We start from the raw sequence: 18,114 nt of genomic DNA, 5'->3' as shown, positions 1-18,114 counted from the left end.
AGTCATATGGAATTTAGTAAGTAACCACATTTTAAAAAATGTAATTGAATCCTGTTAATCTTACACCATGAGGAAAACAGTAATTATGTTTCAACTGATTTTCCTTTTATTTTACTCTTTGATACTTCAAGGGTGTTTTGTTTAACTCACAATAGAATTCCAAATGTAGGCAATTAGAATGCAAGGAAATAAACCAACAGAGTATACAATCCACAAGGACAGAGAACATGACCGGTTTTGTTTATCAATACATCTCATCTATGTAACACAGTCACACTCAAATATGTGTGGACTCAAATAAGCAAGCCCCATGGGTGGGAGTGCAAATCAGTATAACCTTTCTTGAAGGCAATTTGGCAATACAGGTAAAAAGCCTTAGAATTTTATATACTCTTTGACCACTAAGTCCATTTCTAGGAGTTTATCCTAGAAAAATTAATTCATGTGAGCAAGTACCTGAATTCTAGAATGGTCAAAGGCCATAGCTTTTTAAAAGCAAAACCCTGCTAACAACCCAATATCCTGAATAAGAACTTAGTGTGGCGCTCATCAGGTAAGTACTGAGCATCGGCTACATACCAACCACTGTTCTAGGTGCTTTACCCCACTCTTCAATAAACTTCAACACTCACACCCACCCCATAGGGTATTACACTTGTCCCCTTTCCTCATCTCATTTGGATGAGGTAAGTGAAGCACAGGGAGGTTAAGCAACTAGTTTAAGGATACCCTAGAGGGAAAGGAGTCAGGTTTCAATCCAGCTGCCTGATCCCAGAGCCCCAGTGGTACCTCCAAAACAATGTTGCGGGGGGGGGGGGGGGGGGGGAGGAGGGGAGAGAAAAAGGATTTCTCAACTCTCCTTACCCCTTACCCATTCTGTCTGATCTTCCTATGGGCCATGTCTTCAAGGTGAAAGTCACGAAATAAAAGTCTCACAGGCACAATCCACAGCTGTAGATCTCACTGATTTTGGTGTTACAAATAGCAGGATTTTTGATTATCTTTTTTTTTTTTTTAAGATTTTAATTGAGACAGCAAGACAGAGAACACAAGCAGGGGGAGAGGCAGAGGGAGACGGAAAAGCAGACTCCCCGCTAAGCAGGGAGACAGACACAGGGCTCGATCCCAGGACCCCGGGATCAAGACCTGAGCTAAAGGCAGACAGTTAACCAACTGAGCCACCCAGGAGCCCCTTGATTGTCTTTCAAATATGAAATTAAAAGGTTTTTTTCTCCCCTCAATGTAGTACTGTTCTTCCAATTCTTCTTTCCCCACTTATTAAACATAATGTCAGCAGAATTGTATTTCATTGTATGGAAAAGATAAGAAGTCCTAAATAAAAAAATAGACACAGAATGAATTTCATTTTCATACAAAATATGGACGGCTTTCTTGATGAAATTTTTAAAAAAAAATTCTAGTGCCTGATTAATGACCTACGAGCGTGGGGACTGGTTGACCATCACTGGTGGAAACGAAAAGGCAGACCGACAAGAAGCGTGCCATGCGATTCCAGGCCTGGGTATGAGGGTGCCTGGGCTTCCAGGGCACTAATTTGGGAGCAACGAAGTAAAGAATTCCCAGTAGGTACCAGGGCTGCTAGGTCAGGGGTCAGGACAAGCAGCACTGGACTGCATGCTGAAATGTGGCACCTCACACGGAGCAGCAAAGACGACGGAGCCTGGAGGTTGGGCTCCGTGTAGCTTTGGTCGAAGCCTGGAGGTTGGGCTCCGTGTAGCTTTGGTCGAATCCATTTAATCTTTCGGAGATAAATAGTATAAGCAAAACAAAAATAAAAAGCTAGATATAATACGTGTAAAATCAAATGAGCAAGGAGTCAAGGTTGTTTTATTTTTACTTTATTAATAGCTAGAAAGACTTTTCACTAGGCAAGTGTATTTCTTCCAAGAATTGCCCCAATGTGATCTCTAGAGTCCATGTTAAAACGCCTTTTCTGGAAGCTTCCTTTTCTCAGTTGTTGTATTCCTGAAGAGCCTGGGCCATGAAGAGTTTGCCTAAGTTTTGGGCAGTGAACTCCTTGATGTTCTGGCAGTAAGTGTTAATCTGGCCTGTGCATTTGGGAAAGTGAGAAAGAGAGTCACAATGTTCCACAAATTATAAAATGACCTAGCACACTAGGCAAGCAAGAAAATCAGAATACATAATCACCAGAATTTTATTTTGTTTTGTTCTCAATCAAGAGTTTACAGGAACCAATTCCGTTTGTCCATATCCTTATAATACAGAATGTAAATTCTTTTGAAAATAAGCTATCTTCCACTCTTGGTTACGTGGAGACGGAAGAAAAACAACAGCAGTTAAGTACTATTAGCTATCAATCAAAAGGTACTGACCTTGGAGCTTGGATGCACACTGTACTAACACAAGTGAGAAAACAGCACTGGCTCTCCTCAGCCAGGTACAAAGCAGCTACCAAATCACAGAACTGCAAAGAAAATGGACCACCTGACCCAGATGTGCACAAGTACAGCAGTTTTCAGGCTGTGCTCTAGAAATATTAAGGGTTCCTTTTCTGACCCAAGACAGAGCAGAAGCAGAGCATCCCCATGAAGACAGGGGTCCATCGCTGCTCTTTAAGTCTTAAAACTAATGATCTAATCTGATGCAACATTTATGCAAGGTATTTTATATATACATAATACAAGTCTGTTTGAATTGGAATGTGTCTCGGTTTCCCAAATTTATGTGTGTTCTAGAAGGTTTTAAGAATTTGGAATCTGACCCCCCCGCCACACACACACACACACACACACACACACACACTGAAAATGTATAAATGGAACTGAGAAATTGTAGAGTATTAGCTTTTTTTTGAGTGGGGTTTTCACTCTAAAAAAATCTCTCACGGACAACCGGCTGAATGAATCAGACAGTATTTAGCAACATTTATACAGAAATAAGGTTATCACAGCTAAACAAGAGCAAAATCAAGTCCTAGCATAGGACACAAGACCCCACCACTGAAAGATAGTGTTAAATGGTAGATACTCCCAAAGTACAACCAGAACTGCATTCCTATTGCTACAATATAAGTCAAAGTAAGGGAAATCCTTTTCCTCCAGTCAGAAAATCCAATTCAATTCAAACACCCACATACAGACGTGGGTTCAGTGCTGGGCTGGAACATGAAAAGTAAGCAGCTTGAGCTGAATGATCTTCTGCGTTATGGAACGTAAATATTTTTCCTTGGTTTCTATGAAAGATGACTCAAATAAAACCTTTCCACTTTAGAAAGTTTATAATGCCATCTCAAAAATGTTTAGCTAAACATAGAGTGAAGAAGCACTGAAAGGACCTTAGAAATAACAAAGACTGACAAATTCTTAAATTTCAGAAATTATAGGTGCTAAATTCAAATTCATCATTCAACCATTTTAAATACACTAGCTTTTATGATATATTTTTCTGTTTATAAATCTCTCCTTGTCTTCTGCTTCCTAAGGAATAGAGAAAACTAGCCATGTTTGCACTGGCCAACAATACCTGCAATGAGCAGAGAATCCATCCTGGCAGGAGGCTGAGGAGGTTTGAAAAGTTTGGACAGATCCTCCTCAGGCAGTGGGGGTTCTCCTCGACTCTGGCGCTGCATATTCTCCTGCTGGCGACGCTGCTGATACTAAAATTCAGAGAAGAAATGATTTGGTTATTTTTCTCTGAGGAGAAAAAAAAAAAAAAAAGACCTCCATCAATTATGCAATCAGCAAAACCCCACTGCCCTGAATTCCAACCTCAGTTTTATAAATGGTAACCCATGGTAACTCCTCCTTCTAAGAAGCTAATAAATATGGCAACAAAGAAAATTCCTTTGTTGGAAACTCTAGTGTCACTTTGGGCTCTAAGAGTCTATAACTAATGATATCGAAAAAGCAAACTGGTTATGTGGGAAACTGGGGGCTTAAAAGGCAAAGAAGCTCATGATTAGTGAGTGGAGTGATTTTACCATTTCTGACAATGGAGTAGATGACAGCATTACAAGTATGACTCACCTTAACTGTAATAATGAATTAATTAACCACCACATTGGGGAATTTTTTCAACTTTATCCTTACCGACCAAAACAATAATGCTGATGATGGTGATAACTATAACATCATCATCATCACTATCATTATTATTATTATACTAGTAAATACTTCTACTAATCAGCTGTGCTTTTAGCTCTATAGCTAAGAATGAATATTAGCTTAGGAAATGCTCAAAAACTGTCAAACTAGGGGCGCCTGGGTGGCTCAGTCAGTTAAGCGGCTGCCTTCAGCTCAGGTTGTGATCCCAGGGTCCCGGGATCGAGCCCCGCATCGGGCTCCCTGCTCAGTGGGGAGCCTGCTTCTCCCTCTCCCTCTGCCTGCCTCTCTGCCTACTTGTGCTATCTCTCTGTCAAATAAATAAATAAAATCTTAAAAAAAAAACAAAACACTTAAAAAAAAAAAAAACTGTCAAACTATGGACTCCTAGGATTCTCAGAAGAGAAGGTGGGGTTACATCTAAAGGTATGGATCAACTACAAACTTACTGAGCCAATTACAATCAAGAGGTAATACTTATGGGGTGCTTACAATGGCAGAGGGAAAATATCCCACACAGAGCCTTAAAAGGTCAGGTAATGAGAAACCAAGGTGGGCTAGTAAAAAATTTAAGTTCTTGGGTTCCTAAAGAAGGGAAGTACCTTGCTTTTTGCAAAGATTTCTATACTCATTATAGGGTTTGAGGGTAGAAGCCAGACAAATTTAAAAAGGGTTATGAATGGCGCTGGTACAAATAAACATCAAATGCAAAATTTTAAGACATGCTGGAATTCTGGAAAATGACTGTAAGACTAGTTTCCAGAATCAACTGTCTCCGAGTGGACAGAGTTTCAATTTGATACTCCAGGTCGCATCCCTTCCCTATGGGAAGAACCAGCAGGAGAATGGAATCAAGCGAGGTTTTTCCGTCCTTCCCCCCACCACCACCCTTTAAAAGTTTTTCACTACTGCCATCTTTAACCAACCATCCTCTTTTCAGTTAAAAAGTATATACTTTACAGATTTATATGTGTTTTTTAAATTCTAAGTACGGTAGAAACAAAGTATTTTAAATTTCACTATATATGAACATTGATATTAAAAAAATTTTTTTAAATATAATATTCTCAGAGCCACCTAAGTTGTAGTTGTGCTGAGTTAACACCACCAAGTTTAAAGTACATTTCAATGAACACACGGTAATCCTATACAAATGCTTTCACAGGTAAACATTCTGGAATCAACTTATCTATGAATCAAATGCTGTAAGAATACTTCAGAGCAATACAGTCCAAAAACAATATTCCAGGAACTGTGAAAATCATGTGGCCTTCAAGCAACACGAAAAAAGAAAAGGTTAAATGGCCATAGCAGTATGTATGTGCATATGAGACTATTCAGGTAGTTCTAGGGTTTTTATCTGTATTATACTATCTATTTCACAGCAGTTGGTCTATTATTTCCTATCAAAATTGCTTGCTCTTAATCACAATTGCTCAGTTTTTCAAATGAACTGAAGATTGCTAACTATGCTGCAATGAGCCACTACCAAACCAATTATAGTTAGTAAAGAAATGAGCTGTGACACTCCAGAATCTCTTTTGCCTCTGATTTTCTCAATAAATGTATCTCTTATTTGCATAACACTGCCATCGTGATCTGAGGTTAATATACCAGCTCTCTTTAAAACAGGTATTTATAAGTACAACTTAGAAATAGTATGTGGTAATAAATTAAATATGATAGAGTTACTACTAATAGTCAATGCTTTATCAAATATGATTTTGATCATTTTGAAGATAACTCTTGAAGCACCATACTTAGAAATGAATCCTGTGTATGTCGAATTTTCCCGTAACACCAACCTGATGTTTCTGCTGCTGCTGTTTACTCGTGTTCCTCATGTACGTGTTATATTTAACTATATCTTGGCTCATTTCATCCACTCTGTCCATCAGCAACTGTAGATTCTTCCCCAAATGGTTGCTGAAATGTAAATACACTGACATGTCATACTTTAAAGCCAGATGTCTGCCACTGCTCTAAACACTTCTGAGATATTAAATTGATTTGCCATTTGCTATAAGAATGAGAGCACACAACCGCATAAAAGCAAGGGGACAGCAAAGAATCTGAGTCAGCTTGTTATTAAACTTTCCATACTGAACCCACACCTGTAACCACCAGAGTATCTGAAATAGCTCAGTTTCTTATTAACAGGGCATACATGTATCAGAGTAGGAGCTGTTAAACATATCTAGCAGGTTATCTATAATGTATATTTTCTGAACAACCAAGTTTAACCTAAGGTCAGTACTCCTGCACCCTTTTCTTAGGCCACTTAGCACCACCCCCTCCCCAACTGTGCTCCAGAGCATTTAAATCAGGAGCCATGGAAAGGAGGAACCAGACACTAAGACTTCTGGTACATGATTCCTCTATCCAGCAGGTTCTAAAAGAACAACAATAGCATTTATTCTGCAAAGCCAAATGAAGAAAAAAAGAGGGCTCCTTCCCTCTTGCCCTTCTTAGAATCCATAGTACAGTCATTGACACTTCTTTTCCTCTCCAGAAATTTCTATTGCAACTCATTTACCAAAATCATCTTATAAAGGGATGCTCACGGTTAGTACGATCACCACCATATTCATTGATTTCTGCCTGCAACTATCTCTTACCATGGTAAAGCCTGCTACTACATACATATACTCTAAAAATACCTAGTTAACAAATAGTATTCACACATTCATTTCAAACAAGTATTAAGCACCTATTACATTCTGACTTTAGTGTTAGCAAACAGAGAAGCGATAATGAATGAGACATTCATGGTCTCTATTTTCACTGAGCTTACAAATGATTGGGAGTAGGGAGGAGAAAAAAGGTAGAAACACTTTAGATAGTATGGTTGCCCTATCTCTTTCCCTTATGGAGAGGACAGGCTGAAAGCAAATGATTAGAAGGAATCAGCCAAGCAAAAAAGTATTCTAAGCAGAAGACAGCATTAGTGCTGAATGCCTGAGATGGGCAAGTACTAGGCAGATAAAAAGAAGAGGTCTGGTATGGCTGGAGCACAGTGATAGGTTACAGAGGTCAGACAAACACAGGTGGGAAGCCATTAGCTGCACCACAAAACACCCCAACAACAGTTAGTGTGAACGAGCCTCCTCAACTCCAACTTAAATGGTGCCCTTGAGTTGTACGTGTTTATGATATATTTTGGCTTAAATTTTAAAATGACCACTCTGGCTGCTATGCAGAGAACAGACTGGAGAGTAGAAACCAGGAGATGAGTAAAGAGTCTACTGTGGAGTGCTGGCAAGGATGTAGAGAAATCGGACACCCATACACTGTGCTGGGAAGGCAAAATAATGGTCAAGATGGTAGATTTTATGTTACGTAAATTTTATCTCTACTTTAAAAACTACACACATAAGCACACAGAATCTACTGGGGTATTACAAAGAGAACAGTGGTGGCTTGGACGAGGATGGTGGCAGTAAGCATGGGAAAGCATGAGAAAAATGGGCAGAAGTGAGAGAGAAATCAAGGGTGACTCTCAGTTTCCTGGCTTGAGCAGCCAAATGTTGGTTTATGGCATTTACAGAGAAGGGGCAGGCTGAGGAAGGAACAGACTGGGAATGTTGGGAATAAATGAGAGTAAATTCAGTTACAATATGGATCCTAAATGGACTGTATCTATAACCTGGAGAAAATTAGCAAGTTTTGGCTCTTTCTTAAATAGCAGAAAAGAGCACAGAACTGGGGTGTGTGTGTGTGTGTGTGTGTGTGTGTGTGTGTGTGTAAATAAATGTACCATCTAATCCCAAGTCTGGCACTATCTACATAACCTTGGCCCAGTGACTTGGCCTAATGACTTAATCTTTTTTTCAAATGTTTCAGTTTTTTGAAAAAGTGCTTTTTTCAAATTAAGTTTTCATATTTTTCTTATTCCATTTTAATTTTGTGAATCATTTTTTAACTTTAAAATATTTCTTTTTCTTTGGAAACGAGATTAAGTATTTGTTCCTGTTTTCTTCTAATTTCTTAACAGCTTGATTTTAACTTACCTCTAATTAAGTGTCTGGGCCTATGGTGAAAGGTGAGTGAATAAAATGATTTGTTCTACCAAGTAGCTAGTCAAATGTCCAGATCCACTGATTATATAGCCACACTGTGTTCTAAACAACTTCAAGATTAAAATTTAACAATACTCTGTCATCTAAATGCACTCTTTCAATACATTCTAATGAGTACATATGTACTCTGCTAGTCACTTTGTCGGACACTGAGGCTTAAACTCCATAAGACACTGCTGCACTCCACCCATCCTAATGAGAAGACAGGAATGCACCCAGATAAACACAGCACAATGGTGTCATCGTTCTAATAGAATGGAAGCATAAAAGATAGTATGGCAGAACCAGATGAGAGTTTCCAGATTCTCTGACAGCTGAAGTTAAGAGTTTTTGAAGAGGAGTTGGAGACAAGGAAGGTGGGAAGGACACTGACAGATACTGGGTGAAGGCAGTGTGTTCAGACACTCTGGCATGAAAAGCATAATGCCTTTGAAGAACTGCACAGAAGGGCAGGACTGGGAAAAAAGAGAGCAGTGAAACTAAGAGGCAGACAACAGTCATAGCACAGAGAGTCTTGGAAGCCAGGACTAAAAGTTTGGATTCTATTCTAAGGCCAATGGGGAACCAGCCAAAAAGTTAAGCAAAGGAGTAATATGATCATACAATTTGCATTTAGCAAGATCACTACAACGAAAGAGGAAAAGGTTAAAAGCAGGAAGTTAGGAGACTGCGAAAGTAATCAGGAATAGAAATAATGAGGCCCTGGTCTAAGGTAGCAAAAGACACAGAAATAAGATGAAATCACACCAGGAATGTACACACGAGAAGACAGACCCTGAGGAACACTGATCTTTAGGGATGAACAAAGAGGGATCACCATGGAGAATGAGAAGGGACCTCACAGCGTTGCAGTTGCACAGACTCCAAAAAACGGTATTTCAGGAAGAAGGAGTCATCAACATATTAAATGTTTAAGTGTCTACAACACCCAGTAACATGGTGATAAAGTCGTCCTTTATGACTTTAGTGAGAGCTCTGACAACATAGAATAGGTGGAACACTAAGAAGTCTGACTACAAAAACAGATGAATGCAAGGTGCCTGGGGGGCTCAGTCAGTTAACCACCCAACTCGATTTCGGCTCAGGTCATGATCTCAGGGTTGTAAGACTGAGCCCTGCATCGGGCTCCACCCTCAGCATGGAGTCTGCTTAAGACTCTCTCTCCTTCTCCCTCTGCTCCACCCCCCCACCCCATACCCGATCGTGTGCACTCTCTCTCTCTCTCTCAAATAAATGAATGAATCTTTAAAAAAAAAAAAAAAAAACAGGTGAATATGAACCAAAAGGTGAAAGGAAATGGATAATAATGGCATGAGGTCAAAAAGTGCTTTTTTTGTAACTTTGTTTTTTAAGATGAGGGAGACTTGAATTTAAACGTCCTTATTCTTGGAAGATGTATGTTCAAATATTTAGGGGTTAAAAGTTATGTCAGGAATTTACTTTCAAATGGTTCAGAAAAAAAAAGTTATGCATTTATGTATATAGATAGCAGGTATAAATGTGGCAAGACAGACCACTGGTGAATCTACGCAAAAGGTTTATGTGTGTTCATCAGATTGTTTTCTTTCAGTTTTTCTGAGGAGTTGAACATTTTCAATTTTTTTTAATGGGAAAAACAAGTCAAGAAACCTAATAGAAAAGAACCAGTACGGAAAGTAACTGAAGATATCTGAGGAAAGAGAGTGTAGAAGAACCCAGTCAGATCCCGAGAAGGCAGGATGGACAGGAATGGAGCACCAACCCTTTCATTTCTATCAGTGGGAGAACTGAGGCCCAGAGAGCTAAGCAAGAAATGCTATCATTACTATGCAATTAGTTGTTAAATAAGTCATTTATATGCTGAAGTGCAAAAGGAATTCAGAGAAGAGAAAGATCACCACAAACCCTACAACTGGGCGATGGGCAGGAGGATAGTGACACTGGAGAAAATGATAAAGGAGAGTTACTGCCATATGCAGAGACAGATCCATTATTTGTTCCTACATCTTAAATCCTGGAGTCTGACTACACTAATTATAGCAATGAGAAAGGTGCTACTAGAATAGACCCTCTTGATCTACACCAAAAAATGTCTTTAATATAAAGTAATATTGTTAAATATATGTAATTAGCAAAAGAACACAAGCATAGATATGTGGCCTTTAAACATTTCATAACACTTTTATCACTACAATGTTCTTCAAAATATATCCAATAAGAAACACTCAAAAATCTGTACAACAGATCTTGAATGGCAAAAGGAATTAAAATAATACCTATTTCAGATAACATTCACAGGAAATCAGGTCCATTACCAAGAGCAACTTTATGGGGATCTTTTCAGTACCCATTCAACTAGAATACTGAACCAGGGAGTTACTGTTAGGAGTTTCAATAATATAGCCTTTTCTTTTATTGTCAAGGAAACAAAGAACTGAAAAACAGCTCACTTCAACAGATGTGAACCAAGACACGCAGTGAGAAGTCTGCTCTGGCTGCAGACTTAATGTATAATGCCCACCCTTAGTTTACTTGTTTAAAGAGGAAATAAAAACAGAATTGTTTCTTCATGTGTGAAAAGCTGAAGGCTTGGGTAACACATTTGTAAACATTAATAAAGGCTGTTATGAAACAGCCATTGCTAGAACTTCCAGCCAATAAAATTAAAACTAAAAATTTTTTAAATTCTTTAAATGAAAGGAAATGTAGTATGCTTTATTCACAGCCTAGAACAAATATATCAGGTAAACCAAAAAAGTGTATCCACATATGGGCTGTGAAAAGCAAGACCAAGCAAAATTTGAGGAGCTTCTTGGGCATGATTTCTGATATGGTTTCTTAGAAAAAAATTTATGGCGACAGGCCTGACTACCATTATGCCATTGATGTAAGAAATTAAAATTTGAAGGGCGCCTGGGTGGCTCAGTCGGTTAAGCGTCTGACTCTCGATTTTGGCTCAGGTCATGATCTCAGGGTCATGAGACGGAGCTCCGCGTCAGGCTCCACACTCAGTGGGGAGTCTGCCTGAGATTCTCTCTCTCCCTCTCCCACTCAGCCCCTCCCCTCCAGCCCCTCCCCCCACTTGCATGCTCGCTCGCTCTCTCTCTCTCAAACAAATAAATCTTAAAAATAAATTGAAATTTGAGATGTACAAAGTCTTTTAAAACAGTAGTATCAGTTTGGATGAATGTAACAACCCATCAGCATAGGCGCTGCTTCAGGGTTGCTTCATTTTTTTCCTTCCAACAGCAACACAAATTTACCTTTTAAATAATTTCACATGAAAAGGAAAGGGCCCCTCTTTCTATTTCACATAAAATACAGAAGATAAAAACAGTAATAAAATATTTGTCTAGATCTTAGTTGCTATGGCAAACTGGGAACATTTTCTTGGCTATTATAAATGCTGTTTTGGACAAACAGACATTACGGACCAGCTCACTGGTAATTTAAAGCACAAAAGGGCTGTATTTGTTTTGTATGCTCAATAAGCTTGGGAAAAGGTGAAGGCATATATTATATAAGCAAACACTTCCATGTAGTAAATTTAAAATTATTGTATAACTACATATACTCAATACATCAAATTGTAACCTTGCATGCTAAAGAATGTTCTTAGTGCAATGCTTTAAATACAGGTGTGCTCAGTGTGTTTGTAAAAGCAATGAAGACTTAAGTATGACCTTCTAAAAGAGACAAATTAAAGGACTATTATGAATATATGTTTGCAGTCAAGAGTGCACTCTTCAGTGCCAAATGAGCCTTGAAAGCTAGCTGTATCACTTAGCACTCCGTTTACCATGCAGTTTCCATCTCCTTCCTCTGTACATACTTTCTCGTGGCCCCTATGATGGATTCATGCAATACGAAGTGTCACTTCAAGTACGGTCCTATCCAGCCCAGAGCATGGAGAACAATACTGGGCTCTCGGTCCTCCTGGGTTTACCCTACTTGTCTTCTAACAAACAAGTACAAAGTCTGTATGTTCTTTTGCACAAGCTTCTATCTGGGATTAGAGAAATCTGATAAACTGAGCCTCTATTCCAAACTGGTTGCTTAAGAAAACACACCTTGTTTTTTTCAGTCATCCAACAAATGCATATAGACTGACTACCTACTCTATTTAATTTCATTCTACAGGCCTGCTGCTAGCATTCTTCCACCACAAAACAATCACTAAGATCAAGCTTAAAGGGCACTTAAGAGGAGCTATATAGACGATTCTGCTTATATTTCTGTTAAGAGCAATAAATGCTAGGAAAAGAAACATTAATTCCATAAAGGAAATAATCTGTTTGGAACACCTCAGTCAGCACTTTACCAATACAATAAATAATACGTAGCAACTAGGTAGCTAAAGCAGTCACAATGGAGGAAGTTATGTCACCACCGTCTAAGACAGAAAAAGCAGTGTCAGGTTCAGAAAATCCTAATTTTACTTGAAAATCCACATTGGAAATTCACTACTAATAGAGTCTGCATCTGAACAAGGGCAAGTGCCACCAGTAAAACGAAGAAGCATTTTTGTATTTTTCCTGAGCATTATTAAATATCCCGACATAATACCATAGGCCTCCAAGGACAGTGTACAATAAATAAAGCTAAGCCCCCCCGCCCCGCCAAAAAACCCTCCCCCATGGGCATTTACCCCATATCAAAGCAAAAATGATACAGCAAAGGCATCAGAGGGTTCTTATAACAGGAATTATTAGTATTCAAACACTTTCATTTTATCAGTTTGGCTTTTTTCCTGGGATCTTAGCAGGGCTAGACAAATACTACATGTCATTACATATGTCTCAAGAACCTCAAAATATGCTTGGATAATTTTTCTCTGGATCCATGGGTTAAATTCTAAGTGAAAGAATCTTTTGCAGAAAGTGATTAAAAAAGGACTTTTCATTAGACAGGGTCACTTACCTACTAGCAAGACTGAGCAATTCATGTTTATCTGCTACAGCTGACTTCTTCTCAAGCTCCCACATTAGGACGTTGATCAGATGTGAATTTTTAATTACAATCGGCACTTCTTCAAACATGTGCTCAAAGGTGATATTTCCCTTTTTCAATCTGTGAAGCATGTTAAAAAATACTTTAGTCTGGTGGTCAGAAGTAAGTGTTAAATTGACTATTTCATACATTTTCCCTAATTACAGGCCCTCTCCAGGATCTTTGTTTCATTAGCACTCTTTAAAAAAGAGAAACTAGTTTTAGAGAGTCAAGCATAAGTCGAATGATTTGAATAACACTGAAAACAATCCAAGTTTGAGCTATAAAGCCCAGAAAACAAAGATTCTTGGCAGAAGAAACTATTCTTTCTTTGTAATCAGGTATCTTCAAAATTTCATTGATACTAAAATGTAAATGTCATGGGTAGTTATGCTATATAATCTGTATCTAAAACATTTAAAATAAATAGCTAGAACAGAGAAATACTTCAGTTCTTGGAAAGTTCATTTTAAAAGCCTACCGAACTAAAGAAACTAACAACTAGCAGAACACTCACAGGATATCCTATACACAATGGTTCAGAACACAGCAAGAATGCAATTTCTCATTAATTTAGTTGTAACTATCATACACAGGAATTGTTCATGAGTGAGCTTTTAAAACCTTTTGCACCTTAATTTCTTTAGAAGCTATTGGGAAACTAGCAAAGAACTGTCCTACATGAAATCAAAGCCACTAACTTCAATTTAATAAGAAATCAAAACTCCCATAATTAACAGAAAATGAAAGAATTCTGAGTTTTTAAAAATTTTAATGTAAATATTCCAATGCCATTATTAAGATCATAAAACAGCTTTACCGATTAAGTCTGTGCATATCTATCACCCATAAAATTTCCAAAATGCCACATTCCTTACTGATACCTTAAAATGTTTATGTCTTTCCCATCCCCACCCCCCATGAAACAGGCGCTCAGAAAGTAAGACATACAGCTCACAATCATCCTGACACAGAGCTCACAGTCTGACAGCCGCCGGTCACTCATCCCACCTCCCTTTATTTAATCATTTATTTCTTCAAATTCAGTAGCTAATTAATTCCCACTCCAACTGAATTCACCCACAGTGAGAACAACAGATGAGACATTCCATAAAGAACAGTTTAAACATGGAAAGGGAGAAATCAAGTGGCACTCGGCCATGCAAAAGACTTCTACCATCCACATGGCAAAAGCATTACCACGCCACCACTACCAAGGATTCAATAAATGTGGCAAACTAAAATCTTAAAAGGAAAACAGCCAATGCTTTACCATACACCTCACAGGCCCCCAAACACTTACGCTTCAGGAGAAAAATCCTTCTCTTTACAAACTTCCATCAGTTTAGGAGTCAGTCTGTATGCTTTCAGAGAGAGAGACCCTTGGGCAGTTTTTATGGGATCTCAAATAAGGAAAAGAGAAAGAAATTACTAACAATTTCGTTACTGACAATGCTTTGCCTGAATGACACTGGTTCTAGGCACACTGTTACTTACCACACGATATTTACAAAATGAAGATCAAAATAAAAGATCAGAACTCAATCTGAAGCAGATTAAAAGCAGTATAGCGAATAGTTAAGTGAAAATGTAGGAACCTTATCATCCTACTTGGAATTGGTAGAGTAACTTCCTCCCAACGTTTTAAAAACAGAAGATTCAAAATGCAGTTATTTTCAAATCTATTCATCAGCTTGAACCAGAAATCTTGATGAAAATTAAACATCTCATATGTTCTATACACCTTATATTCATCTTGTATAATTAGAAGAAAAATACTAATGAATATTAAATGTGAAAATACACTGCATGCATTTGTGTAGTTCAGTCGACTAATTTAAATGAATAGCCCTGTGAACAAAATTTATCCATCCTAATAGTCACTGTCCAAATTTTTTAGTTAAAACAGATTCTAAAAATGAAATGACTAAAAAGTGCTATCACAAAAGTGTCTTTTTAGTTCCAGAGAAACTCATTTTGTCAAAACTAGCTGCTTACACACTCCATGAGTAAGAGAGCTTAGCACTTGCTGCATGATAACGGCTCCGGCATGCCAATATTCGCCTAAAACCTGTGTTAACATTCATGTTGTCTGAAACTTAACACAGTGAAACTTTTAGCAATAGGTGATAAAATGAAAACCAAAATAGATTGAAACAAGTGGAAAATTCATCAAGGTCTGATGATGCAATGTTTCCAGCCAATATAAGTACACTTTAACAACTTGTTCTTTACTGTAATCCAATTGTTAACATACTGAAACAATTTTGGGGCAGCTCATAAGATTGATCGTATTCATTAGTATTTTTTCTGACAGATACTCAGGACGTTACATTTACTTCTCAGCTGGAAACTATATGCAAGTCTGCCAGATATGGCAAACTGTGAGTGTTTGGGGAGGGGGAAGGCTATAAAGCTGTTAAATTGCCTACAGTTCTGATACAGCACAGAACATCTGGTCTGGAGAGCTTGAGGAAACACCATTAAATAGGCCGAAAAGAAAAAAATCTTTGTGCTAAGAAACAGTCCAGGTTTTGTACACTGCTGTCAGAGGTATAAAAAAAACTTGGCACGCTGTGTTATGATTGGTCAGTCACGTACAGAGCCAGACACTCTAGCAATTGGGGTTTGTTAGACATCTGGTCTAGTTCCACCAGCCCCTTCAAATGAGGGAGGGGAGATGGAGGAATAAAAATGAAGCAGCTACTCCAGCATTCCAAAATGTACACATCAGGGCTCTGATAGCAAGAAAAATAAACAGAAAGAAGGAAACCCTGTCTAGACTTAGCTGCTGCTGAGGCTGCTGCAGAAACAGGGTTGGTATTTACTTGAGAAGGCCTGCCAGGCTGCTCTTAAGAGGCAAAAAGACAGAAAGCAAAAATAGTAGTAATAACATTAAGGGAAGAAAAGAATAATAAAGGAAACTCCTACTAACCGTAAATGAGAACGACAGATTCTTCAATGGCATGCTGGTAACTGAACTGAGAATCCAGGAGTGCTCGGGTGACGAACGAGCCATAGTACGTGGACTGGTACCAACCCACGTGGAGGTGATCAATGTTGACATGGCGAAGGCTGCGCATCATTTCCATCTGATATTGGACTAGATGACAGGGAGGAGGGGGTAAAAGAAAAACTATTTAATGATGCCACAAATAGTAAAATACAAGCCTTTTTGGAAACTTGTTTTTACACAACTATTTATTAGCTAAAGGACACAGTTTCCAGATTTCAAATTCATTCAGTTCACCTATACCGAAAATGAATTTAAGCTTTCAAATCATTTCAAATCACTGAAGCTTTCCTTTTTTCATTAATGAAATAACATACTGTAGAAAAGTTACTAAAAACAACAGTAATAATGTCTTGTTCTAAACAAGAAATTATTTATTAAATGTGGTTTCCACTCCCTTCTTAAAACTCTTAAAAATAGTAAATGTTTAAGAAAAAAATTGTATAACTGCTAAAATGGTTAATTTTAAGACATTTCATTTGAATTAATAAAGTGAGAATGGCTTCTTCAACACAGCTTTTAGAACTGAGAAGTTAAAATCATCAAGAAAATGAATAGGGAAACAATTAACTACCACATTATTTAAATATGAACAGAATACAAGCTGTAGCTGATTTAAAATATAAGAATTCATTTTTGCCTTCATCTGGTGCCCCCTGCTGCATATGCTAAATTTTAAAAAAATTCTTTTTTCTTGTTTGTGTATTCTTTTGCGTTAAGTAACAGATATTAATTTTTCATTAGAGTTATAGGTTAATCACCATGTATAGAATGAAAAGGTTGAAAGACTTTTACTTTCATCAAATTAATGACTATAATGTCTATTATTAACTTAAAGCAATATTACAAGAATAGGTGCAAACTGAGACTATAATAAATAGAAGATTTTAAAAAGCAATATAGTCCAATAATGAATAGCAAATATGTAATACAGGAGACAATTTTATAGTCAACATAATAACTAAGTTACTTCTATTATAATGAATGTACAACTATGTGGAGTAAATATATTTGCTTACCTTGGAATCTAACCTATTTCATTTTTAAACTTTTAATCAGGCTTTAGCAAAAGTAAAGTTATATGCCTGTCATTTCCTTGGTTATAGCACTATGGTTTAATAAAGCAAACAAGATTCAGGATCATAAAGTACAAAAGAACCTCCCTCAGATGGTCACAATCTTATTTTTTCAACGTTTGTTACTAGGCAAAGAAATTATAAATCTGCTTATTCCAAGGAAGGTTATATTTCTCATGATAAATATGGCAGCCAACTTTTCAACTATTCAAGAATTTGGTTTTTTAGTTTTTCTTTTTATATACAATATGATGGCCTCAAGAAGAAGCAGTATAAAAATAATATGATAATCTTATATCAATTATCTTTTATCTTAAATTTTTGTCCCTCTGGCACATAACAGACCTCCTTTCCAGCTACTTTAACAGATTTGTACGTATCAACCACATAAATATGGTATAGAACCATTGCTATGGGCTCTTTCTGCTTTAAAATTCCCGCTTTTAAATTAAAATCACCCATTTGACTAATGGAATTTAATCAAATACCACAAGTAAAACAGGAGCCAGTACTATTCATTTTAAAGGAATAGGGAGAAGGAGATAGGGAGAGATTACCAAGCAATTGACAGTACCATCATGATTTTATAGGATGATTTTTTTTTTAAATCAGTATTTCCAAAATATCTGCCAATGTACAATTTAGGTGTAATATAAGCAGAAGTTAGATTCAATTTGCAACAGTAGAAAAAAAAGAAAAGACTTGGAATCTTGAGATCTAGGTTCTCATACTAGCTCTTAGATTGCTCTTAGATTTTTCCCATGGGGAATCTTGCTGTCCAGTTAATGATCCTTTTCTGATGCTCAGCCTTCCCATCTCCAGAAAGATCAGAGAGCACATCACAAGCAAAATGTTGTGACTCCACAGTGTTCATTAAATATGCTAATTAAAGTGAT

The 18,114-nt window shown here is 37.5% G+C and overlaps 1 protein-coding gene across 2 annotated transcripts in view; it reads right to left on the bottom strand.

Moving 5' to 3' along the window:
- Nucleotides 1-1,843: 1,843 nt before the first annotated feature.
- The window catches only part of EIF3H (eukaryotic translation initiation factor 3 subunit H), a 93,970-nt gene continuing 77,699 nt past the window's right edge, over nucleotides 1,844-18,114 (bottom strand). The window contains exons 3-8 of one of the 2 annotated variants that reach the window (XM_036103548.2): nucleotides 16,065-16,232; nucleotides 14,433-14,532; nucleotides 13,061-13,210; nucleotides 5,888-6,008; nucleotides 3,505-3,637; nucleotides 1,844-2,069 (exon numbers count right to left, since the gene is read on the bottom strand). In XM_036103548.2, the coding sequence (XP_035959441.1) occupies nucleotides 1,972-2,069; nucleotides 3,505-3,637; nucleotides 5,888-6,008; nucleotides 13,061-13,210; nucleotides 14,433-14,532; nucleotides 16,065-16,232 (770 nt within the window). In that variant the 3' untranslated portion in view covers nucleotides 1,844-1,971. Of the gene's footprint in view, nucleotides 2,070-2,338; nucleotides 2,447-3,504; nucleotides 3,638-5,887; nucleotides 6,009-13,060; nucleotides 13,211-14,432; nucleotides 14,533-16,064; nucleotides 16,233-18,114 lie in introns of those variants that run through there. The other variant, XM_078072075.1, reaches the window with a different exon arrangement.

The sequence above is a fragment of the Halichoerus grypus genome, chromosome 5 (assembly GCF_964656455.1).
Source record: "Halichoerus grypus chromosome 5, mHalGry1.hap1.1, whole genome shotgun sequence".
Classification (NCBI taxonomy): Eukaryota; Metazoa; Chordata; class Mammalia; order Carnivora; family Phocidae; genus Halichoerus; species Halichoerus grypus.
The sequence above is the reverse complement of the archived record's forward strand: the minus strand, read 5'-3'. Positions and strand labels throughout refer to the sequence as shown.